The 11,858-nt window shown below is 51.3% G+C and overlaps 1 protein-coding gene across 1 annotated transcript; it reads left to right on the top strand.

Annotated features, from left to right (window-relative positions):
• Positions 1-7,004: 7,004 nt before the first annotated feature.
• Positions 7,005-9,410, top strand: LOC125533850 (subtilisin-like protease). Its single transcript, XM_048697183.1, has one exon. It carries the CDS (start codon positions 7,005-7,007, stop codon positions 9,408-9,410), a length of 2,406 nt encoding a protein of 801 aa, XP_048553140.1.
• Positions 9,411-11,858: the final 2,448 nt, after the last annotated feature.

Below are 11,858 nucleotides of genomic sequence, written 5' to 3'. Positions count from 1 at the left end.
ACGTGGCGACCTTCAGTCGAGCCAAGTAGTCCACAACACCGTCGATGCGGGATTCCAGTCGGAGCAGATTCATGGTAGTTTCATCTTTCACGGGAGAGTTGATGGGGTCCAAACCTGGCTCAATCCGCCCAATCTCCTCCTCGAAGTTCTGGCAAAACTCTGCATTCACGATCCAAGGATAAGTCAATTTTCGTATGCTGAGTCGACAAAAAAAAACATCAGTCGGAACAAAATGTATACCTTCAAGCTTGATGAACAACTTCTTGGCAAGGCTACTCAGATAACTCTCCAGATCGTCCCTCCTGCGAGCGATGCCTTCCATCTTCTCGTACAGGTTGACATTGTTTTTCTTCAACCGCGTGCACTCCTTGTTGGCTTCGTTTAGGGCAGATTTCATCTTGGCGTTCTCTTCTTCCAATTGGCCGACTGAAGCCAGTTTCTGTTCAGCCAGAGCGGTTCTGTCGTCAGCTTTATTTTGAGCAGCAGCCAAATCCCGATCCTTCTTCGCCAGAGCTTCGTTCAGTTTTTCTGCAAAGAAATGGTACTTGATTCAGAAAGAGCAGAAGGGTACTCAAGCCTAAGACAAACCAGTCGACAAGCTCGTCTTACCATTGGCGTCGTCCTTGGACTTTTGCAGCTCTGTCTTGGCCAATTCCAAGTCAAGGTTTAGCTAGATCTGCTGTTTCTCCAAGTCAGCAAAGCGAGCTCCAAGATCGCAAGATTTCTGCAAACATGGAGGGGAAGTTATTTTACAGCGAAAAACGACAAAGACAATCAATACTAAGACTACGGTCGACTGTCCGCAGTCCACCATAGTCTCGGGGACTACACCAAGTGGGTGCACTTTGCGTGCCCCTACCGGTTTGGTTTACACTTGACACGGCCAGACCAGATCGAGCGAAAGAATCAAAATACAAAGACTACAGTCGACTGCCAGCAGTCCACCATAGTCTCGGGGACTACACCCAGTGGGTGCACTCGGCGTGCCCCCACTAGTCCAAAAATTCAATCGACGCACCCAGCGGGTGTACAGATGCAAAGGTTTTCGGAAAGAGAGTCTCCAAATAGCATATCCTAACCGAACAAGCGGTGACCAGCTAACCTGAACATTGCTTTGGAGAGCCGAGCTAGCATCATAGGCGGCCTGACTGGCGTCCCGCACCATCTTCACCTTCTCCATCATAATGCCCGCCTGGCGTATGGCTTCCTTGGCAGCATTCACTTAGTCCTCTGGGACATGATGGATCGCAAAAACTGAAGGTGGGTCGGCAGAAGCTTGAGCAGTCGACGAAGAAGGCAGGGCACTCGACAATGGTACGGCGAAGGTAACAGAACCCCGATTGGCATCACCAGCGTCCTGAACGACTGGTTCCGCGATCGGCATCGACTGTGGCACCTTGCTTGCAGGAGCTTTCCTATTTTTTCTCGTCAAAGGCCTCTCAGGCTCTTCATCATCATCATCGGGGAGGTCAATAATGTTAGGAGCTGTTCAAAGATCAATCGCCAAAATCACGTCACCTAATGGTACACATTGCAGTTGAGTCGACCAAATAAAGACAGAATGACAGAAATCATACCCAGATTGGAAGTGACTGCATCCTCCATTACCTCATCCTCATCTCTGTAAGCTGAGGTCCCGGAAGTAGCAGCGCTGCCAGTTCCAAAGTTCGTCTGGTTAAATCAACAAAAATAAACAGCACAGAGCGTCGAGTGAATACAAAGGGAGACACTCACGCAGAAGCGACGGGGATGTCAATCTTAATCTTCGGAATGCCTTCCGAGGCTTCTGCTCTGCAACTTTGAGATGCTTTGACACTTTTTCAGTTGGGGTTGGTGAAGATGTCCGAGGACGCTTTGAAGACTGACTAGTCTGAGCAATCACCTTTTCACGGGCGCTCGGTCGTTCTTGGGCAAGCTTGGATCGCCTCTCCCTGCGAGGAGGCGACTCGACTTCTTCGTCACTTGAGTCGTCGCTTTCTTCGTCCTCTTCTCCGTCAGAATGCCATTCGCCACTATCGCCGTCGCTCGCCTCTCCTTCCAGATCTTGCTCTTGCTCTCCGTTGGGCACCGAGTACATTTCGATAAGGGCCTGAAAGAAAGCAGGAAGAATAAAGTCAGTCGACGCAGTATAGACAGCTGCGCGAGTGAATTCAGATTATAATCAAAAGCTCAGAATCGGACCTTTTCTGGTTCGTGGGACTGGTCGAATGGAGGAACTCTCCTGGCTCCCCTGGGGTTGTCCTTGTTTCCGGTGATGCCTGACAGCCACCCCTCCAGTGTGTCGTCATCGACCTCCTCCGGGTGAATCCGAGTGGTGTCGTCAAGACCCGAATACATCCACATCGGATGGTCTCGAGCTTGAAGAGGTTGGATGCGCCGCCGAAGGAAAACCTCCAAGAGATCCATACCAGTGACCCCGTCACGGATAAGCTGGACCACTCGTTCGACCAGCACCCTAACTTGCGCCTTCTCCTCTGGGAGCACCTTCAAAGAGGAGGGTTTCCTCACTCGGTCCATGGTAAAAGGAGGGAGGCCAGTCGACTGCCCTGGCGTCGGTTGGTCTTTGCAGTAAAACCAGGTCGACTGCCATCCGCGGACCGAGTCGGGAAGAATCATGGCCGGAAAGGAACTTTTCCCTCTCATCTGAACACCAAGACCCCCACACATCTGAATCACTTGTGTTCTCTCGTCACTCGGATTGGCTTTTTTCACCGTCTGAGAACGACAGGTGAAAATGTGCTTGAAAAGACCCCAATGAGGCCGACAACCCAAGAAATTCTCGCACAAAGACACGAAAGCAGCGAGATAAACGATTGTGTTGGGAGTGAAGTGGTGGAGTTGTGCCCCAAAGAAATTCAGAAATCCCCGAAAGAAAGGGTGATGAGGCAAGGAAAATCCACGGTCGACGTGGGTGGCAAGGAGAACGCGCTCACCCTCCCGAGGTTGTGGCTCGGATTCCTTCCCTGGAAGCCGCACCGATCCATGGGGGATCAGTCCTCCGTCGGCTAGGTCGTCAAGGTCATCTTGGCGGATCGCCGAGCGGATCCAGTCGCCCTGGATCCAGCCCTTCGGCAGGCCGGCCCGTGAGGAAGATCCACCCCGACTAGTCGCCTTCCCCTTCGCCTTTGCCGTCGCCTTCTTCGCCCGCTCCAGAGCCGCCGTCTTCTCCTTCCCCATCGTTGCCGGCGAGACGCGTACAGAGCGGCGGCGCTAGGGCGAGAGCGAGCGCGACTAATAAGCCTGAAGAGGAGAAGAGAAAATGAGAACGCACTGTTCAAGAAACCCCGGTCCGACGCCTTATATGAGGTCGCTTCCGAGTGGCTGACTGGTAGGCCCGGACGATCCTGTCAAATCCCGTAACAATCGCGCGCGCGATACGTGGCGAAAAAGGTGGCGGAGAGATCGAGGCGGCTCTGCCCTATCCCATCCGATTACTGCGGCCTCCCCCGTCCCGCGAGCTTCCCAAAATTCGAATCCCGCGAAATCTGCGGGCAGCAGAACAACTTGTCAGACGGAAGATCTCCTCCACACCGTCACTCGGAGCTTTTCAAGTAAAGAAACTCACTCGACAGAAAACAAAGAATGGATCAAGGCGACTGAAAAAGAAGTTGCTGTCATCACTCAGGTTCATTGATCCAAAACAAGATATGCTCATGGCATGCAAAATGAGTCAGAGAAGTTCTCAATTCCTTTCCCACTCAAACCTCGATCCATTCGAGGGCTAATGATGAAGATATGTACCTAGGGTAGGGTCATGGACATGTCCTAACTGCCCTACCCAAGGACATCTCTAGAAGAAATCACCTTTCAATCGACTTGGAGGTGTTCCACTCGACGGACTCGAAGACGCTCGACCAAGAAGCAATCACTCGACCAAGATCCAACCACTCGACGGCCAGGAGACCTAAAGTCACTCCGCACGCTAACGGTCGGTCATTAAGTAGCTTTTATGGTCATCATAGCACTTTATTAGGGGCGTTACCAGTAACGCCCGACCTTAATGTATTTGAAACCCTGCATAACCGAGGGCCGGAGGGGTCCGACGAACTCTATATAAGCCACCCCCCTCCTCAGTGTAAAGGGTTCGCACCCCTGTAATTCATACACACATAATCCAGTCGACCGCCTCCGGGCTCCGAGACATAGGGCTATTACTTCCTCCGAGAAGGGCCTGAACTCGTAAATCTCGTGTGCTTACAACTACTCCATAGCTAAGATCTTGCCTCTCCATACCTACCCCCCTACATTACTGTCAGACTTAGAACCACGACAGTACTACCGCTCGTGCAGTAGAGGCCAGATGAGGTCCTGTTGCACTAGGCAAGGGGCGATAGAACCGTCGGAGCGGTACTACCGCGCGCCCCTACGGTACTACCGGGCTCTACTAGCGCAGGAAGATGCACAGAATTAACAAATTACTTCCGTGACTACTTCCGCTGAGTTTAGGACTGTGAGAAAGTCCGACACGGTACTACCGCTCACAGGGAGCGGTACTACCACGTGGGGGCGGAAGTAAAAAATTACGTCCGCGCCTACTTCCGCATGCGCCAGTGTCTGGGCTGGAGGCAGCGGTACTACCGCTCGCGAGGAGCGGTACTACCGCTTGGTGTGGTACTACCGCTTGCCTGAGCGGTACTATCGTGGACCCCTGCGGTACTACTGCTCTACCGCACGCCACAAAGACTATAGCACTTGGCACCCTTTATATTGCAGAGACAAGAATAAACGGATGGTGCTCCATTGAAGCGAAGGAAAGGTGGTGCAAAGGAACATATGTGTACGTGTTGATTCCACCTTAACCTTTTCGAAGCGGACCCCCTTCTAATAGTACAACTTTCCTACGACTCAAATCCACCGAAAAGAAACTTAGAGAACCGCTGTCTTCGATAGGTTCCGAGGGGCACCGAATCGTCTTGTGCCTAGACATGAGATATCTGAAATGCTCAACGCACACGATTAGTCCGCAAATGCACTGTCATCAATCACCAAAACCACATAGGGAGAAATATACCCTTACAAATACCAAAAAATAAATAAATAATGATTTTTTGTGGGATTGAAGGTACTCATGTTCGCAAGGTGCGTGCAAATTTTCATGTTGTTTGGGCATTCTAGGAGCTCGTGGCAAAGGAAACACAATAAATATGTGCGCCTGTGAACAGTAAATTCAAAAAAATAGCAAGAAAATTTAAAAAAATATGAATATTTTGGGATTCCAAGATTCTCATGTGCGCAAGGTGTGTGCAAAATCTTGTTGTGTTCGGACATTGTAGGAGCTCGTGGAGAAAAAAACAAAATTTGTCTCGGAGAAAAACTTTGAAAATACACTATTTTGCTTTTTTTGCTAGAGCTCCTTGCAAGTCATTTGATAACAAAATTTTGCACACACCTTGCGCACCCGAGCATCTTGGATTCCAAAAAATTTCATATGTTCTTGAATTTTCTTGCTATTTTTTAATTTACTATTTAAAGATGTATAGATTTATTGTTTTCCTTTGCCACGAGCTCCTGATATGTCTAAATAGCACAAAAATTTGCACGCACCTTGCCCACCTGAGTATCTTTGATCCCTCAAAATTTTAGAATTTTTTTAATTTTGTTTGCTATTTTTTTTAAGATGGTCAAAGTTGTTTGACCGGACGATAACAGCGCATAAGGGCATTGCTATAAGGGCAACTAATGGTAGATGGGCAAATTTGATCACATATTGAAATTAGGGGCAAATTTGAGTAGTGAGTTCCAGTTAGGGGCATAAATGAAATTTTCCCTAGTTTAAAAGATATTGTTGATTTTACTATATATGATGAGAAAAAAGTCTATGGATTTGTTCTGTGGGTAGAGAGACGAGAGAGTTGCATGCGTACCTTCTCTGACAAAAAATGTACCTTGGGCCCATTAAACTGACACCGTTTTGACTAAAAGAAAAGATACAAAAAATATGCTAGCACTATGCATCTAGATGGACCATACACCTGCACGAATCTCAGCAGAAATGAGTGCTCTCGGATGAACCGGCATATAGCGCAACCGCGCAAAATGACTTTGCGCTCGGAAGACCCTTGTTGTCTTGTCGGGCTTGGGCTTCAGCCGGCGTCCCCTGATCCGGGCATTATCAAGATCAACACCGGCGGCTCCTTAAACTTTGCTGATGGTCGGGTGGTGCGGGAGGCGTTGCACGCTCTTCTTCGGCCATGCTTGGTGCATGGTGTAAACCGTACATGGATATTTCTGGCCCATTGATACCTGAAACCTTTTCACTGTGCGATGGTGTTCGTTTCGCAACACTTCGATGATTCTCACATGTGATAATGGAGATGAACTGCCCGGAGTTGGAGACACTATAACACTTGCCTCTTGTTCAATTGTGACTTCTATCCTGTTAGAAATAGGAGAGCTTGCTAGTGTTTTCTCTCCTTTTGACATTCAGTATGTAAACAGGTCAACAAGCCTTTTACCACATCTTTGTGCATGCTTATACGTTGAATGTGACCGGGGGCCATCTTGATGAAATTCCCAACTTTTTAATGACCGGCCTCTTGACTGATTGTTCAAAGAATGCTTTTACCTGAATCAAGCTCTCTGTTTTACAGGCAGAAAAAGAAAGACGATGGTGCTAGACATGTGATCTAGTTTTGATTTCCTCTGTCTTGCACGGACATCAAAACAGAGTAATCAACGCATGAAAAAAATCTAGTTGACCTGCATTTAGCAAAATCATGGGGGAAATTCGTAGTCGCCTACTTTCAGCTTCATTTCAAGGCATCTAGTCTCTCCTTCATTTCCTCTACAAGAAAAGCCCTGAAATGAAAACACAGAGTCTAATTGAACTTCTGGTCAGAGCAAAGCCTCCCCAATTATTGCATGCCTTTGCTATCTTTATTAAGCCATCTCGCCGTCTGACCACAGAAGGCTACGTTCCATCTTTAGAGATCACAAGAGCAAACTCCCCATATGTAACGCTACCTCGCGCAACTCCCTCCTCTGATCATTCTCCTTAGACCCAAATGGACAATCGAATCCATGGAGGATGCTCGCCGCCGCGTCTCGCCCTCCGCGTCGCCTCCGTCCTCCTCTTCCTGTGCGTAGCTGCGACCCCGGCGGCGAGCCATGGCCCCCATGGCAATGACACCGGCCTGCACAAGAACTTCCTCATCATCGTGCGCAGCCCGTACGTGTACGACACGAAGCTGTACAAGAACACGTCGAGCTGGCATGCGTCGCTCCTGGCCGAGGTGTGCGACATGGCCAAGGAGGCGATGGAGAATGACCCCTCCTCCGTCACCCGGCTCCTATACTCCTACCGCAACGTCGTCAATGGTTTCTCCGCCCGTCTCACGGTGGAGGAGCTGGAGGAAATGAAAAAGAAGGACTGGTTTTATAAGGCCTATCCTGAGAAGACGTACCACCTCATGACCACGCACACGCCCAAGATGCTGGGGCTCATGGGCGAGGACCGCGCCGGGGAAGGCGTCTGGAACACCAGCAACATGGGCGAGGGCATCATCATCGGGGTCCTCGACGACGGCATCTACGCCGGCCACCCGTCGTTCGACGGCGAGGGGATGAAGCCGCCGCCCAAGAAGTGGACTGGCCGGTGCGACTTCAACAACACCGTGTGCAACAACAAGCTCATCGGCGCGCGGTCCTTCTTCGAGTCGGCCAAGTGGAAGTGGAAGGGCGTCGACGACCCGGTGCTCCCGATCAACGAGGGCCAGCACGGGACGCACACGTCCAGCACCGCCGCCGGCGCGTTCGTGCCCGACGCCAACATATCCGGCCTCGCGGTGGGCACGGCGGTCGGCATGGCGCCCCGCGCGCACATCGCCTTCTACCAGGTGTGCTTCGAGCAGAAGGGCTGCGACCGGGATGACATACTCGCGGCGGTCGACGATGCCATCGAGGACGGCGTCGACGTGCTCTCTATGTCTCTTGGCGGGAACCCGGACACTGACTTCTCGGAGGACCCCGTCTCGCTCGGCGGATACACCGCTGCCCTCAACGGCGTGTTCGTCAGCACGGCGGCTGGCAACATCGGCCCGAACCCGGCAACCGTCGCCAACGGGGCACCCTGGCTTCTCACCGTGGGGGCGAGCACCACCGACAGGCGGTTCGCGGCCACCGTGAAGCTTGGCAGTGGAGATGAACTTGACGGCGAGTCGCTCAGCGAAGTCAAGGACTACGGGAAGGAGCTGCGGCCGTTGGCGCGCGACGTGGGCGACGGTAAGTGCACCAGCGACACCGTGTTGAGTGCGGAGAACGTCACCGGGAAGATCGTCATTTGCGAGACTGGCGGCACCCCTAGCACCACCAAGGCCAAAATGGTCGAAAAGGCCGGAGGGTTCGGCATGATCGTCGTCACCCCTGAGGTGTTTGGCCCGGTGATCATCCCGAGGCCCCACGTCGTCCCGACGGTGCAAGTGCCCTACAAAGTCGGGCAGAAGCTCAAGACCTACGTGCAGTCCGAGAAAGAAGCCACGGCGAACTTCATCTTGAAAGGAACGTCGTTCGACACCCCGCGGTCGCCGATGATGGCGCCCTTCTCGGCGCGGGGGCCGAACCTGCAAAGCCGGGGGATTCTAAAGCCTGACATCATCGGCCCGGGAGTGAACATACTCGCGGGCGTCCCCGGCATCGCGGACTTGGTGTTGCCGCCCAAAGCAGAGATGCCCAAGTTCGACGTCAAGTCCGGCACGTCCATGTCGTGCCCGCACCTCGCCGGGGTCGCCGCGCTGCTGAAGAACGCGCACCCGACGTGGTCGCCCGCCGCCATCAAGTCGGCGCTGATGACGACCACCGAAACCACCGATAACAAGAAGAAACCGTTCGCCGACGTGGACGGCACGCAGGCGACGTACTTTGCCACGGGCGCCGGGCACGTGAACCCGAAGAAAGCCATGGACCCGGGGCTGGTGTACAACCTGTCGGCGTCGGACTACGTCCCCTACCTGTGCGGGCTCAACTACACGGACCAGCAGGTGAACTCGATCATCCACCCGGAGCCGGCGGTGGACTGCACCAAGATAACAAAGATCGGCGAGAAGGACCTCAACTACCCGTCGATCACCATCATCATCGACAAGGCAGACACCACCGTGAACGCCACCCGCGCGGTGACCAACGTCGGTGTGGCAAGCTCGACGTACGAGATGGAGGTTGAGGTGCCGAAATCGGTGACGGTGGAAGTGACGCCGACGAAGCTGGAGTTCAAGGAGCTGGACGAGGTCTTGAACTACACGGTCTCCGTCAAGGCGGCGGCCGTGCCGGAAGGCGCCGTCGAAGGGCAGCTCAAGTGGGTCTCCAGCAAGCACATCGTGCGAAGCCCGATCCTCATATTGCCCGGCGACGGGGAGGAGGAGGCCACGTCGGGAGCTGAGGGGCCTTCAGCTCATGTTAGTTCTTTGCTCGAGTGACAGATTGTTTTGTTTTCTTTGCTCGTGTTGAAATACAGGTGTGGATGATCGCGACAACTGTTTTTCTTCATTTAGGGGCAAATGTATGTGTGGCTGCAGTCCCCCTCTATATTGACATGCGATCTATTGTATTTATTTGGGTAGGAGGTGTATTTAAGGATCACTTTGCCCTCAATTAGAAAGAAATTTCCTGTTAAGTCTAGTTTCTTAGAAATTGTATGCCTCATGAGTTCCTATATTTTCTATAGCGCAAACACACTGGGTTCCTCTTCAACACGAGCGTGATTTTCTTAGAAATCCTACAGCAAAAGCCTTGTTGCAAAAAGGTATATGCGACTCGCGCAAAAAGAGCCTTGTTGCAAAACATAAAAATATCTTTGGCTCATGCATGTCCTGTCCCATTACAACAAGAGCCGTGTTCCAATTTCAAGAAGGCACATGTTTGTAACTGTAACAAAACCCTTGTTGCAAAAAAACATCTTTCGCTCACATGTGTCCCGTCCCATTGCAACAAGAGGCATGTTGCAATTTCGACACGTCCTTTGTTTGCAATCTGGACGCGCCGCAATGGAGGAACTCACGTGCACATGAGGACGAGGTGAGGTTGGCGGCACTCCTTGTCAGCATGGTGGATCTCACCGGATCCATCGACCTGGTCACCAAGGAAGAGTTTGACAGCAGAGTTCCAACATGAAGGCTCTCGATGACGATGACCTATAGGCAAAGGCGCTCAGTCAGGCTCGGTTGTTAGGTTGAGACACGCGCAGCGAAGCTCCATGGTGGCGCAATGCAGGGCGACTCCGACGGTGATGAACAAGAGAAGAGGAGGTGCACGTGGGCGGGGCCTTGTTGGCAGTGGTCGAAGACCAGCCATCGCCTATGAGGCTAGCGCGTGATGGACATGGCAACCAACCTTTGCAACAAGCACCTTGTTGCGCTCCTTGCATTGCAACATGGGTCAAGTTGCAAAGGTTGGAGATGGCTGCGAGTCGTCTGATCAAAATAGATCGGATGGCCATGGAGGCGGTCGATGCGTGCGGCTTCATTTGTCGGATGAAAGGTAGGATTTCTCTTATTACTAAATGAGATATAAGTAAATATTACCGCACATGACAACAACATGTGATTTTTTCAATGTTTTTTCTTTCACTTCTATTTTTTCTCTTTTTATTTGTTCGTTCCTCCACTTTTAATAGGACACGTATAGTGGGCGGCCGGCTTCCCACTAGTGCGATCGAGAGGCCGGCCTGAAAAGGTAAGCCCCTGTTCCCCCGCGGTTGAAAGGATCGAGAAGAGGTGTCTAGAGGGGGGTGATTAGACCCTCAACAAAGAAAAGTAGCAGTTTTTAATTTCTTCAAGTTAAGGTGGAGTTTTAGCACAAGTTTAAACATTCACAATACATTTCAAGCAAGCATGGCAAGAGTATATGAGCAGCGGAAAATAAAGCATGCAGCTTGCAAGAAAGTAAGGGATGGGATTGGAGTGTGCAAACGCAATTGGAGACACGGAGATTTTTGGCGTGGTTCCGGTAGGTGGTGCTATCGTACATCCATGTTGATGGATACTTCAAACCACGAAGGGTAACGGTTGCGCGAGTCCACGGAGAGCTCGACCCGCGAAGGGTCCACGAAGAAGCAATCTTGTCTATCCCACCATGGCCATCGCCCAGGAAGGATTTGCCTCACTTGGGTAGATCTTCACGAAGTAGGCGATCTCCTTGCCTTACAAACTCCTTGGTTCAAGTCCACAATCTGGACGGAGGCTCCCAAGTGACACCTAACCAATCTAGGAGACACCACTCTCCAAAAGGTAATAGATGGCATGTTGATGATGAACTCCTTGCTCTTGTGCTTCAAATGATAGTCTCCTCAACACTCAACTCTCTCACACAGATTTGGATATGGTGGAAAGATGATTTGAGTGGAAAGCAACTTGAAGAAGGCTAGAGATCAAGATTCTTGTGGTTGGATTGGAATGTCTTGGTCTCAACACATGAGTAGGTGGTTCTCTCTCAGAAAATGAGTAGTGGAAGTGTAGGCATGTTCTGATGGCTCTCTCCATGAATGGAGGATGGGTGGAGGGGTATATATAGCCTCCACACAAAATCTAGCCGTTACACACAATTCATCAAACTCGATGGGACCGAATCGAGAAACTCGGTCAGACCGATATGGTTCAAAATGTGAACGTTATAGTTTTCGGTGGGACCGATATGATCAACTCGGTGAGACCGATGTGCTAGGGTTAGGGTAAAACCTCAACTCGGTTTGACCGATTACACAAACTCGGTGAGACCGATTTTGGTAATAAGCAAAACAGAGAGTTGGTCAAGCAAACTCGGTGGGACCGATTGCATATCTTGATGAGACCGAGATAATTGCAACAGGCAACAGAGAGTTTGCAAGCCCATCTCGGTGAGACCTACCTATCGGTGAGACCGAACTGATT

This window comes from Triticum urartu, chromosome 2 (assembly GCF_003073215.2).
Source record: "Triticum urartu cultivar G1812 chromosome 2, Tu2.1, whole genome shotgun sequence".
NCBI lineage: Eukaryota > Viridiplantae > Streptophyta > Magnoliopsida > Poales > Poaceae > Triticum > Triticum urartu.
The sequence above is the reverse complement of the archived record's forward strand: the minus strand, read 5'-3'. Positions and strand labels throughout refer to the sequence as shown.

Excerpts from the sequence above, each read along its gene's own strand:
- LOC125533850 (XM_048697183.1), top strand. The coding sequence starts at position 7,005 with ATGGACAATCGAATCCATGGAGGATGCTCGCCGCCGCGTCTCGCCCTC.